Source organism: Pinus tabuliformis, chromosome Q (genome assembly GCF_031772625.1).
Source record: "Pinus tabuliformis cultivar Carrire ecotype Pingquan chromosome Q, CPIR1, whole genome shotgun sequence".
Lineage (NCBI taxonomy): Eukaryota > Viridiplantae > Streptophyta > Pinopsida > Pinales > Pinaceae > Pinus > Pinus tabuliformis.
Window position 1 is genome coordinate 1,211,740,769 of NC_142296.1, and position 24,839 is coordinate 1,211,765,607.

The window sequence follows — 24,839 nt, forward strand, 5'->3', positions numbered from 1 at the left end:
TCACTGAAAACATTACCGAGGTCCCAAATGTGCCACCGAGTCATCTCTGACCTCTGCCCTGTCTTGCCAGGATCCCAAGCCAGCCTAATCAGCGTGAAGCACCCCTTGCTCCACTTGTAGTCGAGCTCATCATAGGCTCCCAGCGCCCTCTGCATGCTGCCACTAAGTAGAGCATCATGGTAGTATAATATCCTGATCATCTCCTCATGAAAATGCTCTATCGAACAGTCCCTATCGTGCACCTCAAGGGTGGATTCCTAAAGATGCAATCCAATCCTTGTGGGATTGAACCCTCGTCTGCCTGAGCCTCCTCTGATCTCCTCCTACCGATCACCCTACCACACCGGTGAAGTTACCCACACCATCAACGAATCACTAAAACCAAATGGAAGATCTAGACGACCTTCCCCTATAGAAACTAGCTCACCTCTATGGGTAGTTGAACTACTTAGCCCTGCTATTCCAGAATCCCTTGCCCGTCACAAAAGGAACCTATCTTGCTGACATCGTGTCACCCTGATCATGCCCGACTTCTCAACATGCTTGTACCGGACCCTCCGCTCTGGTAATGCTTGTCCACTATATCCGTCCTACCGATCACCCTACCACACTGGTGAAGTTACCCACACCATCAACGAATCACTAAAACCAAATGGAAGATTTGGATGACCTTCCCCTATAGAAACTAGCTCACCTCTACGGGTAGTTGAACTGCTTAGCCCTGCTATTCCAGAATCCCTTGCCCGTCGCAAAAGGAACCTATCTTGCTGACATCGTGTCACCCTGATCATGCCCGACTTCTCTACATGCTTGTACCGGACCCTCCGCTCTGGTAATGCTCGTCCACTATATCCGTCCCAATCAGCGCTATGACCAACTTGCTAGGGAAACTCTGCAATGCCCGAGCCCACCACTCCACGAATAGCCTCGATCCTGAGCGGAAATCATCTCACCATATGATGAAGGTCTCAGTCACTCTCCATGTGTCAGCCTAGAAAAAAGTTGGATGATACTTCATCGAAACCCTACCCATCGATAAGTGGAGGGATCCTCTCGCCAATCGGATCCATGGATCCCCTAACCATACTGGAGTCTTACAACCCCACTCCCCGTGGGTTTCCACTGTGCAGCATTGCTACCTTCCAGAACCCATCCAAACGTCATCTTTGAGCCTTCTATGTCTCCAATAGGTGGACCCCAAGTGCTAAGAATTTGTCCCAAGCATGCTAATCTGCCCTGCTCCTGTCAGCCCATACATTGAAATTCGCTATCCCAACTCCTTATGATATGCCTAGACACAACTCAGAGTCTAGGCACCCTCCTGTAGACGAATTCTACCATCCACCGTCCCTCGGGCTCTTGTAGTGCCTCATACTCTCACGCCAAAAGTGCATCATGCGACACCCTCACAATCACCTCCCCAAGCATGAGCCCAAGGGTGGAACATATGCCACCTCGGCAACCAACCACTTGATCCCTAAGCATGTATCCACCAGCTCGTGTATCCATTAAATGTCTCAACTGGAGAGTCTCCTCTCCGCCCATGACCCGTGGGGTCTCACCCAACTTCCTAGGGTGGGCCTCCCATGTCTTGCTGCCTGAATAAAGAGCATAATGGGGCAACAACAAAACAATCTGTGAATGTAAGAAACACTAGAGGATGATGGTTGGGTAGGTCCCCAAGGGTATGATCGAGAGTCCGCAAGGATATAGGAGAGTAACCCTATGGATGACCCTCTCTTTGCCTTAGATATGCTAACAACCTCCTCAAAGCCTTGTCTCTACTAAACATGGTGTTCCCAGATGCTCAACCACATCCTCATTGATCCTAGGTGAGTTGCATCCAATGGTACACCTACTACCCCTATCCATAAGTCTCCTTGGAGGCAACGCTCCAAGAGCCCGCTGTGTTGCATCATCTGCCACTGCATACCACCCAATATTACCGCACTCCTCTACATGCCACTATACTCCGCAACCTATCCCTGTACACCACTGGAGACCCCCAACTACGGCTATACCATCCTGTACTATCCTGTGTCCCGCCTATGTCACTGAACCTGTCATTCCCCGCGTGTACTCACTACGATGTGAGGCGTCCTACTCCACCACCCAATCCAACATACTACGACACACCCCCATGCATCTCCATGCCCATCTGCAGACCACAACTCAACTCTAGATGCTCTTACACATCCCTAGATGTGATGGCCTAAAGCTGTGTCCATATGCGTCGGCCTGCACCCACCCAGTATCATCATCTCCCCGTCGCATCACCATACTCCCCCATGATTGGATCTTCCCTCCACATCCTCCCTGAGGAACCCAAGAAGTGAATTTCCCTAGTATCAGTAGCGATGACACCACTACTCTGCGCCTTTGTGTCCCTTGTGCCCCACACAAATGTGAAGAATCCCCACATCCATACAAGGCACCATTTTGTGGCCTACCAATGCCACCTCCTCCGAGAAACTCCTGCCAAAGTATGTTGATCATCCTATGATCCCATGTACTACCGTCATACCAAGACAACCCAAGGAGTCTGCCCATAAATTGGTTGACGATGGGTGCTGACTGAAACTCCCCTAGCATATGCGTGCGCTCAACCACTAGGTCAACTATACCGCCAAGGTCATAGTCAATCAACATATCTAGGAAATGATAGGTAGTCCCACCTAGATCCCAATGCCATTCTAGGCTTCCGGTATCCCCAGTTCTTGGAAGCTCCCGCTGAGCTTCACCCGGGTCCACTATCGTCTCCATAGCCCACTCCACTGGGTACAAACTCATAATCTCTCGCCATCCAACCCCAAGAGAGTGATCGAATGTACGAACTCCTGTACACAGAACAAGCCCCCCAGCCTGCAGATGTTGTATCTTGCGTAGCTCATGTCACCCCATCTCATCATCTTGGTCAACACATAAAATATGTCGAGGTGACTCTGCCTCTCCCTCTCCAATGTGCAGAGGCAACCTACTAGTGCTACCAGCCCCATCTATGTATGTCTTAAGAGGGCTACTTCGATGCTCTAATGTGCACTCTAGCTAGACCATTAGGGGAATCCAACCGTTTCCCAACGCGAGTCATTTTGGCCACTGACTCGGCACAAACTACTCTCACGCCCTCCAACCCCTCGTTTTGCTACAAAATGGCCTCTCGTACTATCATGGCCTTCTCTCTCAATGCTAAAAGTTCGACTTGAAACTGATGAAATTACTGTGGGAATCTATCACCTGCAGAATCGGTCATAGCTCTGGATACCTCAACAATTGTCGACATCTCATCCATCGGTGGCACCTCCTCAACAGATGGCTCTATGAGTGTAGGCTCTATCCTCTCCACCAAGGTGTCAACTCGGGTTATCAAAGAGGTCTCTAATAATGGTGACTCCTGTGCCACACCGGGTATATCGATGTGCTCCTCAACATCATGTGGGCTTTCAACATTAGGCTCAACCTCCTCCTTAAGATCTTGATGTCTAAAGCCAGGTCTCCACCAGCAAAAGTGCCCCCTAGTCTCACCCTCTAACTATCCTTGATTCTATGGACTTTCCCCACATGATGTACATGGTTGCACCCCCACGGCCTGCGCACCTCTAGTGTCTTTGCTGGAAGGGTGATGATGGGTCTGGTCTATCACCCTCCTCAACTGGGCCAACCTCTCATTGTCCCAACGGATTCCACCCCAGAATTTAAGCATATTGAATTTCCCTTGAGCCATGGGTTTGTCTACGGTTTCAGCGATCACTGTGCATTCATACCCAATTCTCCCATGTTCCAATTGACTGTCCACAACTGGACCAAGATCAAGGTTTTGATACCACTGTAATGTTCCAAATTGGAATTTACAACTAATAACATACACATGAACTAGGCTATAGCAAATAAAATCACAATTAAGCATGCACCATCAAAAACACCAAGAAACTGGGCGAATAAGCTGAGCCATTTTATTAATTCTAGTATAAATGGGAGTACAATAATAAGGAACAAGTGCACTTGGGCTTGTGTAAGCAAGTTGAAGCAAACCCAAGGTGAGAAAGATGCTCCCAGGAGTAGAAATTTCGGCCCCCAAACTACCTCTGCGTTGCCCATAAATTGTTCCATTGTTGCTATGTGAAAATGGTTTGAATCCCCTACTGGAATGCCTGGTTTGCATTGAAATTGTTGTTGTAGCTTCCTCTTAATTTTCCCCACAGGACCCAAAAAGGAATTGGTCCCAATCCTTCAAAACCAAAAAACCCACAAAATGGAGTAAATTACCAACAACTGTTGGCTTGAAAGAGACACCTATTTCAGCCCGCTAGTGTGCTCATAAAATTCAACTATATTAATCTTGGCCTCTCCTCAATAAACTCAGAAAAACCCAGAAAGGGTTCGGCCTAATTCCAACCTTCCAAAATTGACCCCCAAATAATGTGAGCACCCTCAATAGCGGGGTAATTCATACTACCCGAAGAATAGCTACTAAAGCCCTCCAAAATTTGCTGAGAATTACCATTCAAGAATTATCCTTATGTCCCCTTGTATTTCTACAGCCCCAACTCCAGTTCAAGCCTCCATAATCAACGTACTCCTCTAATGGTTGTGCCAAACCACTTCTACATTGGCCTAGGAAGAAGAATTTCAGCATGTATGTAATCTGTAATCTTCCAAACTTAAATAAATAGTGATATGCAAAGCAAAAATGATTTACAACAAAGAAATTTTAAACAATCAACAAATGCTCATGAAAACTCCAAAAGTAAGAACCAGCTGAGCTAATCAATGGAGCAAGTACAATAGTATGGAGGAATGCACCTGGGCTTGCCTCAATGGCAAGCGTGACAGAACCCAGGTGATAAGACAATGATCTCATATTCTGGAAATGATTGCTCCTCTAATGCTCTCTGCTGCCCAGAAAAATACAGTACTGGCTGGAAAGTAACTGCCAGAAATGAGAGAATATTGTGTATGATATATGTGATTATTACCCCCTTAAGTTGGGGAAATTCATCGCCCATATGGGATGTGCATGGGTTCCTTAATGATGTGGGAGCACTTATGGGTAGAGGTCATGTTTGGCTTTTTCCCACATGCTATTTTAATGTCTAGACCAATTTTTGCATTTTATAATATTCTTTTCTTTTGTTTCTTGCTTGTCGTCATGATATGCATTTAACTTTCTTTTATCTACATCAACCTTCAGGGCAACGTTTCCAGGCCCGACCTAGATATGTGGACAATGGGAGGGAGTGTGCCAGTGCCTTGTGGACCCATAGAGAGAAGATGATGAAAAGGGGCTTGTAATGTATGGAGGGAAGTGAAAATGTCAAATAGGAAAAGGGGACTGCACTACCAAAATTGGGGTTTCCTGAGTAGTGCCCTTCCTGAAGCGATAAGCCAATAGGGGAGATCCCACGGGACAAGGGTTAAGGATTAACTCCCCATTCAAGGTGAAGGAATAAGACCCTGGTCAAAACCCTTTCTTCTTCCAGGTCACCCAATAATCCATGCCCAAAATGCCCAATCAAAAATAAGCATAAGCACCCAATTGCTGCTGGTTGTCGGCTGAAGAGATGTCTTGGAGAAAAGTTCTTCAAAGGGTTCACCCACTTTTGGTGGGTAACAACATGTTATCCCTTCTACCCAGTTTCAAATCCCATGAGGGAACATCTTTGGCCCATTGTGATAAGGCTCGAGAAGTAGGCTCCCCCACCCTCATGGAGTCTCAGCACTTGCTAAGTCATAAATTCCTGATATATCTGGCTTACGAGTTGTTGGATATACTCTTGGTGTTATAGTGACAGCTAATCAGTTTGATCTTGGGCCTCGCTCAGATTACTCCAACGAGTTATTGATTCACCATGGTAGGAAAAAAATAATTGCAGATTGTCATAGAAGGTATAATAAAACTTCATGACTTGATTTGATTACATACTCATGCTTGTAGTAAGACAGAGGAGGACAAAAGACAACAGTAAGAGACAGAGAGAATTCAATCCTTGATATTACATGAATTATAACATTTATGTTCATGTGATTGACATTTATTGTGTTTACCTTTTGGCACAAGCAAACAGTGAATACTTACTTCAATTTCACATGAAGTAACTTCACTCTTATATGAAACTACAGGTTTTGTCCATATATATTTTACGAACATACCAATTGGAGAGGTGCCCTAAGCTGCAAAACAGTTTCTCGAATATCACCAAGTTTGCTGAAATCTCCTTTAGCTACAAGGCTGTTCAGAGCTGTTATTTTATTGGCAACATCCTGCAGATCCACAAAAGAATCTTAGAATAATCCTCAGATCTATACAGAATTCAAAATGCTAAAATTAAGAACTAGACATAAAACATATTTCATTTATTGTTTCTTGCATTTACTTCAGTCGTTTGTGTGTGTGCATGGGACCAGTCAATTCAACCATAGTCTGAATAATAGATTCCATATGCATATCCTTTATGGTTGATATCGGATTGTTTATTACTTATTTTATCTAATGTTACATTTTTCAGCAATATATTGCATGTATCACAATATACTGTGAATAAATTCCCAAGCTGATAATATCGGCCATAATTATCACAATAATTTCATCTTTTGTGATTATTGCAATAAATTCAGTAATAATCACAAGTCAATGGAAATTAGCACCCTGCTGCATCAATCTCACATTATAACCAAGTATTGGTCTTTTAACCATAATTTTGCAAGGGTGAGTTAACCATAATTTTGCAAAGGGTTCACTATCAAAGGGAGAAAAATTCTTTTAACCATTTCCATCAAGCAAACAAAGGGAAATCCATTGTTTTCATTGCCATGATACATTTCATCATGTACATTTATTTATTTTTATGTGATTTTGTATCACCCCGTTAGGACTTATGACTATAGACAGATATAATACTTCACTATCAATACATGATGTACCACTCAACATATTATACATCTGATATATCAGTTTTATTTTCATTTTTAGGTAGTGATGCGTTTCTTTGATGTTGTTGATTTATATGTTTAAAAAACTGATTAATTTTTCCTTTTTTTCAAGTCCCCCAATATTTTTCAATAATTTCCCTGACATTGCCGATAAATTCTATTCCAAACCTTTAGAGATAACTTATTTTAGATAATAAATGTAACATTGATTTTATCAAGGAAAACATTCTTTCAAAAAAAGATGTAATATAATTTAAATTAGCCTAAGAAAAGAGTAAAATATTTCCATTTGAAGAAAACCTTCTACAATAAATGTTATTTATTAAACTTGATGGTTAGTGTTACCCGCCCAAGGGGTTGGTCACCTCTAGGAGAAAACAACTTATCCTATTTGTTTAGCTTACCATGCAGCATCCCTATGATGATCAATAGTTAGCTTGCCTCAAAGGCCTTCCATCCATGTTCTAGTCAGTGTTTTATTTCACCTAGCTTAATCATCAAATGAAAGTGGATCACCTATGTACATTAACCATTTTTGTTTTCAAGCGCTTTCATTTAATGTTTATGGGCATTATAGTATGGATCACAAGTTGAGTTGGATAATTGACTTTTTTTGGTCGTGTTGCTACACAAACTAGTAGGCCTTGTAAAGTGGCAAAATCTAGAGGGCACAATGACAACTAGGACAACAACCCACTGTCACCATAACCTAAGTCCCCTACTCTTCTCGGATTTTCACCGACGATAGGAGTCCCAATATAACTCACTTGTGATAGATGTGTATCTATGATAGGCTTGAAGTGAGGAAAAGTGAATCATTCAATGGAAAGGTTCAACAAAGGTATGAGCTTTGGGAAAAGCTAGCAATACTTTTCACGAAAAACCCCTTTGAAAGATGGCTACACAAGATCTAGGGATGAAATATATGATGAGATATGAGCACATCCATGGTCTCGATAGACAAGAGAAAAAGGAAACGAATGATTTACTTCAACAAGTACTAAAGAAAATGCCTTCAAAAAATCACCAAGTTGAAGGATTAGCTTCTAGGGTTCTCTCTTGATGCGAGAACTAGGGCAATAAATTTATGGAGAATACATAGTGGGAATTCCACCAAAACTTGAAGATCACTAGAGGAGAAACTAAGGAAAAATCTCATCCAAGCGAAATTCAAAATGCCTTTCTCTATTGGAATTCGCACCAAGCCCTAGGGGAGCCTCCTTATCCTTAAAGGGATGAAATATAAGGAGAATGAAGGGAAATTTATGGATTAAATCCAAGCTTGACCAATAAGGGACTCGAGTAGTGCCCAGACAGTTGGTAGGTTGGAATCATGGGAAACTTGATTTGATTAAATCATCCTTCAAGGAGGCCTAAAGAGGAAGCCCTAACTACGCCTTCAAGCATTTAGCTTCCTTAATTCAAGTTAATGAAGTTTCATGGATTATATGTAATTAGCCTCCCCTAGAATCATCATTTCACATCGTCAATGAATAACAAATGAAAAATTTCTCAATCATTACAATGCTAGCTAAATATTGAATAATTAGGGCACATAATTTCATCAAGAGACAATATTCCATGCATTAGACATTAGCAAAATCAGAAATACAACGTTAAATATCACTTACAAGATAATCTAAAGTATATCCATTCATCAACAAGACATTATAGGTTCCAAGAGAGATAGTGAAATGATCCAAACATCATAATTCATCCATATACATCCAAAACAATCTACAAATTGTAGGTCTGAAGCCTCTAAAGAGGTATGCGAAAATCCCAAGTGATGATTTAGATGAGAATATGTCTCATCTATTTATACAAGGTCTATAATGTCAAATAACAAAACATAACACCCTTCTAACATGTCTAATGTGCTAACCCACCCATGGTTACAAGAAAACCATGATAGCTTCAAAATTAAATCGAATTTCCCTCCTAAGCCCACGCAAGGCTGACATCATGCATGCGTGGAAGCTTAGATTGGTAGCGTTGAGGCCTCTTGTGCTAAAAAATGTGAGAGACTGCCTCAAAAATCATGATGAAGAGGGTGCTACCCTCATTATGCTGCAAAACGTATCCAAACCCCTATTTGGGCCAAGGTTGTGAGGGAGCGCCCCCCCTTCAAATTACTCCAAGAATACACTTCGAGCGGGAGTGAATCGAGAACGCACTCCCACAAAAAAAAATTGCTCCTTGGTTTTTTCACAAAATTTTTGTCACAAAGATGTTCCAAACACAATTTTTTTCAAAGAAACAAGAGTTTTTGAGTAGGGCAGCCTAATATTCAAGCCTATGGCCCTAGTATTGATATGCAATTCATGGTAATGTGACATTCTCCTTTATCTTTCATTTTCATCCTTTTACTTAAATTTTTAACATTACCATGAAATGACTCGGGATGTTTGAGAGTGGTTTCAACCTCATTGGATTTCATATGGAGAAAGTAGAATTTTATATCTCACTCAAAATCCAGCAGACTTATCATTTTTTTAGGATTCGGGGGATTGCAATGTTTCAATTGGACTTTGTCATGTGCTAGGGTATGGGACTCATATATAATGAAGAGCACGAAGCCCTCTATGTACCTTGATGTTAGTGACATTGGTTATCAAACTCCTCTATCATAACAATACTAAAAAATTAAGATGTACCCATCACTCAAACAAAATATTGACTTGACAAGCTACTTTCTATGTTATTTTAATTGCTTAGAGGGTGATATTAAAGACAAAGATCCCAAGATAGGAAATTATTTTGATGATATGTAGCTATTTGTTATAGAATTATTTTTTTGGATGTTAGAGGCCATCTAGAGCCTATTTCTTAATGTATTTTTGGTTTAGAGATGGATTGCACTCGATGTTATTTTGGTTATGTGATCTAGGTGGATATTGGTGGCCACCTGCCAATTCCACTTGGACCCCCACCATTGTTTCTTTCAGTTTTTCAGTTTCCTTAATTGTAGCACATTTTACTATTTTTAGCAGTTTTTCAGGTCCTAAAATTTTGGAGCAGTTTTGAGGCCCTAAACGACGTTTTTCTAGCAATCTACCGCCATCGTTTTTTTGTTAAAATCATCTTTTTTGTCATATTCCTCATAGAGATCTTTCTAACGGGGTATCATGCACGTCAAACGGAGATAATATGACCAAGTCGCGAGCCCAAGAAGTTGGTTGTCCAACTAACCCCAATGGGGCCCATAAACTCTTGGCGTTACATCTCCTCGAGTTAGGGTTTTGGTTGTTTAGGGTTTTCTCTTATTGTTCAATAATAAAAAGGCCCTTGAGCCTCATTGTAACACAGTTCAGAGGCATGTAGCCACCACATCTCTTCTCAGAGATAAGCTACCATCGCCTGAGCTAGTCTTATTTCCATTCTGTTTGTAAGCATATTTCAGTATTTGATATTAATGAAATGAAGTGTTATTTCTATTGCATCTTTGTATTTATGGTTATATCTGTAATTTGTTGCATTCCTGTTTAAATCTAGATCAATGGTATCAGAGCGGTCTGCTCTTTCTTTGTTTTTATTTGCATTTCCCCAACGAGGTCGGGATATAAGAAGTTAGGGCTCAAACTAGTCGAACCTTTGCAAGACCAACCTCACAAATCCCGACGACCTCCCATGGCGGATGGAAAAAAAGACGAGGGGGCTAGAGATCCTATCCAAATCTTGCTCGAAGAAGCCCTCAAGGGAAAAAGGAACGCGATGATGGACAACTTTGCCTAGATCCTTCAGTGGCTACCGAAGGGCGATGCATCTACTTCTGGTAGCTACTTTGGAAGCACAACACCCTTTAAGATACAAGTTAACTTTGACATTCCCATATTTGAGGGTCAAATAGATGCAGACACTATAGATAAATGGTTAAATCTACTAGAAGGATATTTTTCCATTCATGATTTTTCCAGCCGGGAAAAGATCACTTTTGCACTTCTCAAAGCAGCCCCCCACGTCAAAGACTGGTGGGAAACCTACTGTGAGCAGAAGGATGAAAGTGCGAACTCATTGTTTTCAGCCGCACCCACTTGGAACTCGTTCTGGGATGCCATCAAGGAGCAGTACTACCCTGTTGGGAGCTATGAGGATAAATACATAAAGTGGACAACGCTGTGATAGGGAAGGGACCAAGATGTGCCAGAGTTTACCAATGTTTTTCATACCCTTCACACGAATTTGGGTATCAAGGATTCTGAGAAGCATTTGGTTCTCAAGTACCGCGACTGCCTGCACAGGTACATCCAGGATGAGATGGAATTCCTAGACATCTCCTCACTCGACACGACATACTGATATGCCATCAAGATCGAGCAAAAGTTTAAACAGAAGAAGCAAGACTTTGGATTTGCAAATCCAGAGCAAGGGAAGGGTACCCCGAAACCGCAGAACAAAGGACAAAGCCAAGGCGGGGCAACGCAGGACAACGCGCTAAAGCCGCAAGCAAAGAACAACACCGTGAAGCCAAAGAAGAACACGGGAAAGTGGTGTGAGTTTCATAAGAGCTCCATTCACAACACAAGTTAGTGTCGGGCCAAGCAGTCACTGGTGGCCGAGCTAAAGGCCTCGGAATCAAATGCATGTTCTGACTTTGAGTCAGAACCCGACAAGGGGAATGACAAAGGCAAGCAGATTATCGATGCGGAGCCCAACGCCACCATTGCCACCACGAAGATCCAAAAGCAGGAACCGGAAGATCCAAAGGAGGAGGAGCGCCTCTTCCACTTCCAAATGTGGGTAAAAGGTTCCCCGCTACAGTTCATTGTCGACAGCGGGAGGCAAAGAACCTCATTTCGGCAGAGATCGTGAAGCGGCTGGGCTTACCGACCACAACACACCCACAATCGTACACCATCGGGTGGCTTCACCAAGGACGAGATCTTCATGTGATCCAGTAGTGCCACCTTCCATACAACATCAAGCCCTTCACGAATGAGGTAGCTCCCCTTGATGTTTGTGATGTATTATTAGGCCAACCATATTTATGGAAGCAACATGTTGTGTATGAGTCAAGGCCTCGTGTTGTTATTATTTCTTTGGGAAATAAGTTGTACAGGATACCAGAGGTAGCACCGCCTATTGCAATCTCTTTGGTTACTACAAAACAATGCAGTAAGCTCATTTCCAAAATCGGGAAATTTGTTTTCTTGATGATATGCCCTCAGGGAAAGAAGAAGACGATGGCCACAACCTCCAAACAGGGCCCTTCCGCATGACAAAAACAGATGGACAAGGTCATGGAGGAGTACAAGGACATCTTCCCCTCCCCCGCAGGGGTGCCTCTACACTGTCAAGTCAAGCACTCCATCGATCTGACCCAGGTGCACCACTGCCCAATGGACCAATCTATTGACGCTCCATTTTGGAGAACCACAAAATCAAGAGGCAGATTTAGGAGTTGCTGCAAAAAGGTCACATCCGTCCGAGTTCATTTCCCTGTGGGAGCCCGATCGTGTTGGCACACAAGAAGGATGGGACTTGGAGACTCTGTATTGACTATCGAGCGTTGAACAAGATCACTGTCCGAAATAGGTACCCGATCCTATCCCACGGATTGATGACCTTTAGGACCAACTAAAGGGGGGAGAATATTTTAGCAAGATTGACTTGAAATCAGGGTATCACTAGGTACCAATCGAACCCTCCGATGTGTGGAAGACTACCTTCAAAGCCAAGGAGGGCCTTTTCGAATGGTTGGTTATGCCTTTCGGGTTGACAAATGCTCTTGCAACCTTCATGAGGCTAATGGATGACATCTTGCGGCCATTCACCAACTCATTTGTAGTGGTATACTTGGATGACATCCTAATCTTCAGCGAGAGTTGGGAAGAGCACCTCCACCACATCCGACAGGTTCTCCAAACACTGCGACAACACAAGCTATGTGCCAATTTGGAGAAATGCAATTTTTGCATGACCCAGGTTCAGTATCTGGGATACATTATTGATGAACGAGGGGTGCATGTGGATCCAGCCAAGATCCAAGTCATTCGGGATTGGCCAACTCCAACCACTCTAACAGAGCTCCGCAGCTTTCTGGGTCTTGCCAATTTCTACCACAGGTTCGTGTTGGGATTCTCTCATATCACTTGGCCCTTGAGTCAAGTCACCAAGGGAGGAGCGAAAGCAAAATTATTTTGGTCTGAATCTCAACAAAAAGCATTCACAGAGTTGAAACATCGCCTCTGCTTTGCACCAATGCTCACATTACCAGACTTGCAACAACCATTTGAGATCGAGACAGATGCCTTTGACTATGCTATTGGGGCAGGCCTTACTCAACAGGGGCATCCAGTGGCAAATCATAATGAGACACTTTTAGACACAGTGTGGAAGTATTCCACTTATGACAAAGAGATGTATTCCATTGTGCAAACCTACCAAAAATGGAAGCATTATATTTTGGGGAAGGAAACGGTCATCCACACAGAGCACCGACCCCTACAGTTCATACAGACACAAGGGAAGTTGCAGAATGATCACCATCAGAAGTGATCCACATACCTGCAAGAGTTCCATTTGAATATCAAGTATAAGAAGGGCAACACCAATAATGTTGCAGATTGCCTCAGCTGACCACCGATCATGACGTTAACCACCGTGCTCAACTCCTATGGGCACGAGACTTCTAATTGGCCACTTCTTTACAAAAGCGACCCGGAATTCGGCCACACATACCAGATGCTCTTGGAGGGTCAGCAAGTTCCAGATTTTCACCTCCAGGATGCCCTATTATGCCACCTGGGAGACCTTTGTGTTCCTTCAAGCGAGCGTGCCAAGATGATTTGGGAAGCACACTACAGTCGAGCCACTAGGCATTTTGGGGTTGAGAAAATGGTGGCAGTATTGCAGAAGTATTTCTATTGGATAATTTTATGGGTTTTTTCACTCATTTTAAACTTTTACCCCAAAGCCGGGGTGACGGTTTGAAGGTTGAGCCTCTAACACATATTAGTGTCTAGAGTCTATGTATATTACCATACTAGATCACAAAAAAGATTTCGTGGAATTTAGTTAGGTCTAGGTAGTCATTTTTTAATTTTTTAGATTTTTCGCACTACGAAAATTGCTAATAAAATTGTATATGTAATGTAATAAGTGATGTCCAGAGAAGTTGTATGGAGTATGAGTAATGAAATTTGCACCTCTCACTCTCAAATTTCTGCTATGACACACTTTGATGGGTTAAAAATGTGTTTTGAACCCTCAAAACCCACTTTTCCTGGGTTTAGTGGGAAATTTGGAAATTAATTAAGCCAGAAATTAAATAACTGGCGAAAAATAAATATCCACACATGCTAAATGTTGTGGAAATGAAGTGGAAAATTATGGGGGAGTTAAAGTGAAGTCCCAAGGTGATGTGGACTCCTAAAATCAAAGAAATGACATGTGCTCAAATAAAATCAAATTTCTAACGTTAAATGAGAAAACTGTTTACTTGGAAATTTGAATTCGTGAAGTTAATGCACATTTGGGAGAATATTTGGTGGATATGTTTGTGGGAAATTGTCCCCACATGGGTTACCACCCATATACACTTGTCATTCTATCATAAAATTTGAATTTGGCACATAAGGGAAGAATAAAATGATGTCCACTTGCCAGAATTCGATTATTACACTTGGCATTGGAGCTCCATTCAACAAATTCAAATTTCTCTTTGCGATTGTCACCTCATGCCACATGTTTAATCACTTCTACATTGGGATTGGCTCCAATGCCATCTGTCATTGTCATTCTTTATTGGGGTTTTCTCCCAACTCTCTATATAATAGAGCCATCGGCTCTCATATTGTATCATGTAATAAGCTATTGGGCTTGAGGAAACTCTGTCAGTCTGTACTTTCATACTTTCTTAATATAATCAAGAATTTGGGGCTATCTGGCTAGTGTTCTCTTGGCGTTATGAGGTGATGTCCTTTCATACTACTGCTATTGTGTTTAATTTCTTTCTTATGTTGAATTAATTTAGTTTATGCTTTCCATCTTGCTTGGATTGATGTGTGCAAGCTATCTTGCACATATCATTGATTTAGAGTAGTATTCTAGGGATAAGCTTGCCAATTCATTTCAAGAGTAATACTTGGTTGATCTTATTCATTATATTGCTCTAATATTGTGCAAACAAATACGTGTTCAAGTGTGTAGGAAAGATCTTTTGTATTGTGTGTAGGAAAGATCTTTTGTATTGTGTGTAGGAATCCATCTGGAAGTGGGAGAAATCTCAATTAGATTAAATCGCTCTTAGAGTCACAGCGATCCAAGACTCAGCCATTTTTTCACTCCAAGTTTTCCATCCAACGAAGAGAAAAAGGGAGTTTTCTTAGTTTATAGCTACTTGATCATCCATTTAAATTCAAAAATACTTCTTTGATTCTAGTTCTTTCAAAGTTATATCTCATATTCAAGAGTCATTTCTAAATCTAGGCAAGTAAGGGGGTTCACTCCCATTACTTGAGTTAGTACTTTGTAAATTAAATTCTAAGTTTAGTTTTGGTTTCTTTTTCTTAATTTCACACTGACAATTGGTATTTTTTTGTGTTTTGTAGCCCATAGGCAAGCAAAAGGAGCTTGAGGAGAAGCTTTGGAAAACTACTCACTCGTGTGTATGCAGAACCCCCTCACGCTATCCAAAGACTGATTTCTAGGGAGGGCATAAGCACCTGGGAGAGCGTTGCAAACTCATCGAGGCCGTGGGCTTTTGAGCCTTGTGAATCTCTTTTGGAGAGTTTTTTCCATCTTCAAGTTTGTTGTTGTTATACTTTTTGGGGAGAGAGTTTAGCTTTGTTAGAGTCTCATCTTTGTAAAGATCTCTCTCCTATTGTGGGCTTCCCTCTCAGAGGCATTTTTACCCATTTTAAGCACTAATAAAAGATAAAATATTTTGTTGGAGGAAGCTTGGGGTTTTTCCCATGGCATCCCCCTTCATTTAGAAGAGGGATTCTTGTGAGTGGCCTAATATTTCTTTTAGTTATTTTTCTTAGCTTTCTAGCTTTTAAATTTCATATTGTGCATGCTTAAAATCAATACATTTCACTACACATACAAATTTTTACTAACCTTGTATTTAAATTCGCACATGCATACGCTCTCCAGTTTTGCAAACTACTTCTCTCTGATGCAGTTGCATTTGCATTAGTTTAATTTGGGGAATTAACACAATTTGCACTTTATCTAGGCATTTTAGGATAGGTACAAAGACAAAGGCTCCTAAGCAGAAGGTAGCAGAGGAGTAGTGACGCAGAGGGCCTATGTCATCATTTTGAGCCAGATTGAGGGCCAATGCAGAGGTGAAGAAAAGCAGAAGAGGCTCACGAAGAACCACATCATCCTACTCAACCAGATAGGCTTGACGCAGTTGGCCAGAGGAGTGAATCAACCTTTGCCAAGATTGCGCAGAGCTGGAAGGCTCAGTTTCTTCAGTTGTTGGGACCCAGGGAGCTGTGGGCAGATTGTGGAGTTGGTGGGGTGTTGTTTCTGTCGGAGCATAACAGTAACTAACAGGACAGAATAGAGGGAGTCCCTGCCTTGATGGATTTCTAGCCAAGAAATCCAGATCCAAGTTGCAGTTGCAAAGAGGATTGGAGAGGAGCAGTACGTCATTTGGCGAGAATATTTCCAGCTAGAAAATCAGGACTTAGAGGGAGATTTCCAGGAGGGGAGTCGAGAAGAGGAGCAAAGATGGAATTGAACAGATTGAGGGATCGGGACAGGTTGGACGGGGTCTCCAACTTTGTTATTTGGAAGGCCAAAATCTTGTCAGTCTTGGATAGACATTGCATCAAGGGCTTCGCCTTGAGAACCATGGCTATTCTAGTAGACCCAACTGATAATGAGAAGTATGAGGATGCAATGGTGAAGGCAAAGTGCATAATCCTTGATGGGGTCAAGGATCATGTCATGCCGCATATTGTCAAAAAGAACACGACAAAGGAGATGTGGGATAATTTGACGACATTGTATCAGGGCACTTCCATGGCGTGCAGTGGAAGATGTTACTAGAGAATCAACTGTGGTCATATCAGATGCAAAAGGGGGAGTAGATAGATCTATACCTCCTTAGATTGCAGGAGATTCGGGACCAACTTACTTCCATAGTGGCCACGCCAGATTAGTAGTTCATGGTGAGGACCGCCCTGAATGCAATCTCCGAGGAGTGGGAGACATTTGTCCAAGGCAACTCTTCGCCAAGAAGAGATCACACGGTTGGCCAAAGTGGGGAGTAGCAGCAAAGGAGGTTGAATCAACAAAGAGGAGGAGGAGGATGTGGCTCTGGCATCTGCGGGACAATAAGGGAAGAGGAAGAAGAAGGATATCTTCAAGGTGAAGTGCTTCCATTGTGGGGAGCTGGGTCATTATGCAACCCAGTGTCCCAGAAAGAATAATAAGGGAGAGGATTCTAACTCCAAGGCAGCTCCGACAAGGGGGGAGAAAGAAGTCGAGACTGATGATGGCTATGCCATGAGTGCTCATGCACCTCTAGAGAAGAGGTGGGGTGACATCGAGTTGTAGTCGGGAGGACTACAAAAGATGAGGAGAAGGATTCTTGAGGTGCCCAAACTCTTGGATCATATCAGGCTACGGGAGCCCTGAATGACAATAACAGGATGACAGATGTCAGTAGAAGCAAGATGCGATGGAGCGACAAGGCAGTACTAGAGTGCAAAGGTCTGTAGAAGGGCAGTGGGGGTTGCAGTAGTGCGAGAGGCACAGAGGTGTTTGCAGCAGTGTGAGATGCACAGAGGAGCTTACAGCAGTGCAAGAGGCACATAGGTGTTTGTAGCAGTGCAGAGGCAGCAGAGGGAGCACAGGAATGCAACAAAGGTAGCTTCAACATCAGGAGGCTTCTGAACTAACAAGGATGTTAGTGTTTGGGAAGATCAGTTACTTACTTCTCCGTAACTGAGTTGTAGACGCAGCAGTTAGCAGTGGCAGTGCTATGGGCAGTAGGGGCAGCATGTTGAGAGGGAGCTGTAGTACAGATGTAGCAGTGGTAGTGGCAGAGCCATGGCCAGTAGTACAAAAAGCAGCAGTGCAGTGGATGTTGAGCAATAGGCCCAGCATCAGCACAGGTACCGGTGTGGAAGGATCAGTGTGATGTTCAGTGGTGGAGAATTACTAAAGCACATTCCTCGCTAAAAGGGAGTGTTGATTTGTGGTAGCATTGGATGTGCTCTAACCATGAAAATTGGTGGAGCAGCTAAATCACATGAGATCTCCAAAGCCCAAAAATGGTTTGGGGAAATTCCACTCGATTAGAGAGATTAAAATAATTAATATTTTTAATGGAGTTCCTAAGTCTAAACTTAGGAAAATTAAAATATTAATGGGTATTAATATAAAACTGGGTGAGAATGTTCTAAATGACATGGATCAAGCCAAATCTAATCTTATCCATTGATTAGGGGCTTAATCTCGGCCATTGAAGACTCAACAGGAAAAGTATAAGAGGCTTGAGGGTCAATTAGAGATACACCAAGATTGATCAGTCAATTTGATTTTCTGGAGGGGGGCTTGCTGAGAAAATTCGAACAACTAATCAGAGTTGCAACGAGGCGCACTGAATGCATAGCAGAGAGGTAGAGATAGTGCCGAAGGACCAACGCAGAGGTAAAGGAGTCTACGCAGAGCTAGAAGTAGCCACGCAGAGGGCCAGAGTGACTGCGCAGAGGCTAGCAGGGCCTATGTGGGTGACGCATAAGGCCAGAGAGCTAGTGCAGAGCAGCAAAAGGTTGACGCAAGGGGCTTCAGAGTGATGCAGAAGCTAGCAAGGCTGACACAGAGCCTTGGAGAAGTGCTGGAAGGATTTTTGTGGGGCAGACTTGTTGAATATCTGCTTCCAAAGAAAGGTATTACTGCCAGATAAAAATCTCTGTTAGGTGAGCCAGTTTAGCACCCTAGTTGTACTCAAAAAATTTGCATAATAATAAAACCCTCAGAATTGTTGCACCAATTTTCCCACACTGGGTTTTTCCAGGTACGATTGTCCAAAAATAATGGTATGCCTTGTGTGTTTGTCTAGTATTTCAGTTGTTAATTTGTATATGAGTTAAGGTTGCATTTGTGTTTATTTGCAGTATTTATATGTATAAATAACTTGTTAATGGAATAAACAAGTAGGTGAGGTAAACCAGTTAATGCAGTAGGAATTTCTGACATGTCGGACTTAGAACTCATGTGCCTTAGCCTCTCCACCAATTTTCAAGGTTAGAGCACTTCCAATGCTACCAAAAACTAAAATTGCATCTATATTATTGTTGCCAACGCTACATTTGCACTGAAACCACCTCTCCATCTGCAACTAAAAAGCATCCAAAATACTGAATCAACTGTGATCAGTATGATACATCTATCACCCGAGTCTCTATCTGCTTCTAGTTTTTGCACTGTCACTGAGGCATTTGCGTTGCTACTAACTTTGCACTACGCTAACTACACAACTGCCAACTTTGCATTGTGCTCCCCAACATTTGGCATGCAACTAGACTAGCATCAGTCACTCTAGCGTCTAATTACATCTATTGGCACTGATCCATCTTGTTACTGAAATACTGTGGGCTCCCTTAGCAAGCTTATGATTCAAGAGGTGAACCTCCTCAAGAATCCTACCCATCTGTAGCACTCTGGGGATACAATACCAAGTCACCCTATTTGACTCCTGGGGTATGTCAACAAACATGGTGAAGTCTTCCTCGAGCCTGGAGGACAGCCTATCAATCTCAGCATGAGCTTCCGCTTGGTCCTGCTTCTCCTCCTTGTCCTTCTTCTTGAGAGGACACTAGGTATTGTAGCTAAGATCACCACGTTCGAAGCACTTGACCTTTGACAGGTACTTATTCCTCTTTCGCTGCTCCCCCTGTCCTTGACTGGGACCCTTTGATGTGAGGGCCACGTTCTCCTCCTCCTTCACCTGCTTCGACCCACTGCTGTTGCCACTGATGGAGCTCTTCACTAAGTCTCACCTCAACTCCTACTGCAAATCGGCCCACATCCTCTCCCACTTTGGAAAGGATTCTATTCCCAAAATGCTTTGGATGAGTACCTACCACTCCTCGGAGACACTCTTTAGTGCCAATCATACTAGCTCTATGGCTTGAGGTGTTGCTCCAACAGCTAACAGCTAATCCCAGATCTCCTGAATCTTGGTGAGGTACTGGTCTATGCGTTCCCCCTTCTGCATCCTGGTGCATCTCAACTTTCCCTCCAAGTACATCTTCCGCTATTCGGAAGTGCCTTGGTATAGTGTGGAAAGTGTATCCTACATCTCCTTGGTTGTTCCCTAGCTCGCTATGCGTGATACAATGTGATCTCGAACACCGTCAAGAATCAACCTCTTTGCCCTCACCATCTCCTTTCGATATTCCTTCAACTGATCTACATCTGTGGGGATAACTACCACTACATCTATGAATGGCTTCAAGCCATATTCATCCAAAAGGAAGTACATCCTTTCCTTCCAGATGATATAGTTGGAAGCACCGTCCAACCTGCCCTGATCTCGTAGCCGGCAGTGGGCATCTTAGCAAAATAAATCGAAATCCTCCTCTTCTTGTCTACTTAGCTGCTATTAGGCTCTACGCACTCCCTGCTGGAGTGAGTAAATATGCTGACAACGACTATTGACCTGCAAGAGAAAATTGAACTTCTGAAGCTAGAAGTCGCCTAAGAAAAAATTTCCTCAGTGTGTGTTCTTTCTTCCTCTTGACACTATTTTGTGCTAGCAACTGTCGCAAAATACTGCATCCAGCTAGAGATCTGATCTGCAAGGCAAATACTGGCTACTCTCTCTACCTCAAGTAATCCTTGAACTGTTGGAATTTCTAAGTCTAACTGTTAGAAATCCTTCATGTACTTTCTGATTTATTTCTGCCTACTTATTCTGTTTAATTAACAAGTTATTTACCATGTAAATACTAAAAATAAACACAAGTACATGCTTAGCACATTACAAATCATCAACTGAAGGAAAAACATGCACACAAGTGACACCGTTGTTTTTGGACTAATGTCCCCGGAAAAACCCAATGTGGGAAAACCGGTGCAGCTATCTAAGGGTTTTATTATTAAGCAGTTTCAGAATACAATCTGGGTGCCAAACCGGCTCACCCAATAGAGAATGATCTCGGTAGTAATACCTCTCAGTCGGAGACAGATATTCCTGCTAAAACCCTGGATGAACAATCCCACAGCTCTCAGCTCCAATCTGCCCCACGAAATCTCCAGCGTCTGCCTCTAAGGATTGCGTCAGCCTTCTCTGGCCCAGCATCAGCCCAACTCACCTTGCGTCAGCCTTTGGAGGACCTACGTCACCCACGTTGGTTCTCTCTGGCACTGCGCAGCTCCTAGCTGCCTTTGCGTGGGCCCTGACTGGCTCTGTGTGGCCTCTAGCTGGCTCTAGGTCCCTCTCTCCCAACTTCTGTGTCGATGCTCCTAGTACCCTCTCTGGGTCTCTGCTTCTGTATTCACTGCCACTGAGCTGCAAATTTGATCACTCCTTCGATTTCCTCAGTAAGCCCTGCCCCAGAAAATCGAATTCTTGATCAACTCGGTGTGTTCCCCAACTAACCCTCAAGCCTCCTCTTATACTTTTCTCGTTGACAATTCAACGGCTGAGATTAAGTCCCAAATCAATGGCTAAGATTAACTCTGGATTGATCCATGACTTTTGGACCCTTCTAACACAATTTTATATTAATTCACATTAATATTTTATTTTCCCTAAGTCGACTCCATTAAAAATATTAATTATTATAATTTCTCCCAAACTGTTTAGAATCTACCCAAACCATTTCTGGGTATTGGAGATCTCATGTGCTTTAGCCTCTCCACCAATTTTCGTGGCTAGGGAACATATGATGCTACCCCAAATCAGCACTCCCTCTTAGTGAGGACTATGCTCTAGTAATACTTTTCCCTGAGCATCACCCTGATCATCTGGCATCAGTCCTAGTGCTGATGCTAGGCCTGCTACCCAACATCCTCTGTACTGTTGCATCATGTACTGCTACCCATGGCCCTGGCACTGCCACTGCTACATCCGTACAAAAACCCCTCTCATCATGCTGCATCGTTCTGCCCATAGCACTACCACTGCTAATTGTTGTACTGCAACTCAGTTACTAAGATGTAAGTAACTGATCTCCAAACTCTAACATCTTTGTTAGACTAGAGACACCCACGATGCTGAAACTCCTTATGTCGCTGACAAGTGCTCCCTCTCTCACATCTGCACTGCTGCAAAGACTCCATGCATCTCGCACTGCTGCCTCACATTGTCTTGGGACTCATGCACTGTAGCTCCCTCTGTCACTCCATACACATCTATCTCTACTGACATCTGCCAATACTGCTACTCCTCTTCAAGGCTCCTATAGCAAGGTATAATCCAAGAGGTTGGGTACCTCGAGGATCTTGCCCCTCATTGCCTGCAATCCATTTGACTACAACTCGATGTCTCCCCACTTTCTCTCAAGTGGCGTGTGAGCACTCGTGGCACAGTCATCATCTGTCTCCACCCTTGCTAGCGCAGCCTTGGTCCCGAAAGCCTCTCCCTTGCTCTTCTTCCTCGGACACTGGCTCGCATAGTGACCCAGTTCCCCATAGTGGAAGCATTTGACCTTGGAGAGGTCCTTCTTCTTCTGTTTCTCCTGCTTTCCCTCAGATACTAGGGCAGCATCCTCCTCTTCCTCGTTGATTCTGACCCCCTTGCCACTGCTTCTCGCCTTGGTCAGACTTCTGATCTCTTCTTAGCAAAGAGTCACCCATAGTTCCTCCCAATCTAGAAGGGTCGACTTGCCCAGTATACTCTGGACAAACACCTCCCAGTCTTCTGGGACTACGTTCAGGCCTGTCCTCACCATTAATTCTTGATCCGGTGTGGCTCCAATGGAAGTCAGTTGATCCCGAATCTCCTTTAATCGACCGAGGAAGGTGTCGATCCATTCTCTATTCTGCATCTGGTAAGACCACAGCTGATTTTCTAGTAACATCTTCCTCTGCACGGAAGTAGGTTGATACAATTTCATCAGGGCGTCCCACATCGCATTTGGCGTTTCCTTTTCAGTAATTGTGGTACTACATGGTCCTTGACCCCGTCAAGGATGATGCTCTTAGCCCTCGCCATTGCTTCCTCGTACTTATCGTTTTGAGCTGGGTCAATTGGGATCGCTATCGTCCTCAAGGCGAAGTGCTTGGGATGATTCTTGTCTAGAACGGACAAGATTCTGGCCTTCCAAACTACGAAGTTTGAGGCTCTGTCCAGTCTGTCCTGGTCTCTTACCCTGTTCACTGTCATTCCGCTGCTCCTCTACTTCCCTCCTGGAAGTCCTCGGTGTGACTCCCTCTGAGCCTCGATTTCCCTCTTGGAAACCCCTCTGCCAATGTCAAGATGCCCCCACTCCGATTGTTAGTGCAACTGCACCACTGATCCAGATTTCTTAGCTAGAAATCCTCAACAACAACTCCCTCCTCCTTGGTCTTGCCCTGTTAGGTACTGTTCTGACCACAGTACCCCACCAACTTCACTCTGCAACTTACCCATAGCCTCCTATGCCTCAGCAAACTGAAGGTTAGAGCTTCTAGGCTCTGCGCAATCCCGGCACTAGCAAAATCTGCACCTCCTCGCCACGGGCGTCAATCCTTCCTAACTGAGAAAGATGACCGAGCACTGCATAGGTTAGGTCTGCTCCCCTCTTCCACTACGCTGATCCTCCTCCTGGCTCAAACTTGATGACACAGGCACTACGTCACCCCTTCCTTGTTGCTTCTCTGCTAGGAACAACTTTCGTCACTCAGGACAGTTATTTCTGCTGCTGCTACTCTGCGCGGCTGATGCCCTCAGTTGTCCTATGATCTACAACCACCCTCTGATACCATGTTGGAATTTCTAAGTTTAACTGTTAGAAATCCTTCATGTACTTTCTAATTTATTTCTGCCTACTTGTTCTATTTAATTAACAAGTTATTTACCATCTAAATACTAACAATAAATACAAGTACATGCTCAACACATTAGAGATCATCAACTGAAGGAAAAAAGCGCACAAGTGACACCGTTGTTTTTGGAATAATGTCGTCAAAAAAACCCAATGCGGGAAAATCGGTGCAGCTATCTGAGTGTTTTAATATTAAGCAGTTTCAGAATACAATCTAGGTGCCAAACCGGTTTACCCAACAGAGAATGATCTCGACAGTAGTACCTCTGAGTCGAAGATAGATATTTCGACTAAAACCCTAATTGAACAATCCCACAGCTCTCAACTCCAATCTGCCCCACGAAATCTCCAGTGTCTGCCTCTAGGGATTGTGTCAACCTTCTCTGGCCTAGCATCAGTTGAGCGTCACCCCAACTCGCCCTACGTCAGCCTCTGGAGGCCATGCATCAACCTCTAGAACCTCTGTATCACCCATGTTGGCTCTCTCTGGCACTGCGCAGCTCCTGGCTGCCTCTGCGTGGGCCCTGACTGGCTCTGCGTGGCCTCTAGCTGGCTCTGCATCCCTCTCTCCCGGCTTCTGCGCTAATGCTCCCGGTACCCTCTCTGCCTCTCTGCTTCTGTATTCACTGCCCCTCAGTTGCAACTCTAATCACTCCTTTGATTTCCTCAGCAAGCCCTGCCGTAGAAAATCGAATTCTTGATCAACTCAATGTGTTCTCCAAGTGACCCTCCAGCCTGCTCTTATACTTTTCTCGTTGACAATTCAACGACTGAGATCAATGGCTAAGATTAACTCTGGCTTGATCCATGAATTTTGGACCCTTCTAACACAGTTTTATATTAATTCACGTTAATATTTTATTTTCCCTAAGTTTAGGCTTAGGACTCCATTAAAAATATTAATTATTATAATATCTCCCAAACTGTTTAGAATCTTCCCAAACCATTTCTGGGTATTGGATACCTCATGTGCTT

General features: G+C 43.4%; 1 protein-coding gene across 3 annotated transcripts in view; it reads right to left on the reverse strand.

The window, feature by feature from the left end:
- The window catches only part of LOC149224136 (alpha-glucan water dikinase, chloroplastic-like), a 483,030-nt gene that overhangs the window by 101,953 nt on the left and 356,238 nt on the right, over window positions 1-24,839 (reverse strand). For all 3 annotated transcript variants that reach the window (XM_089386018.1, XM_089386017.1, XM_089386016.1), the window contains one exon: window positions 6,148-6,258. In XM_089386018.1, the coding sequence (XP_089242144.1) occupies window positions 6,148-6,258 (111 nt within the window). The remainder of the gene's footprint in view (window positions 1-6,147; window positions 6,259-24,839) is intronic.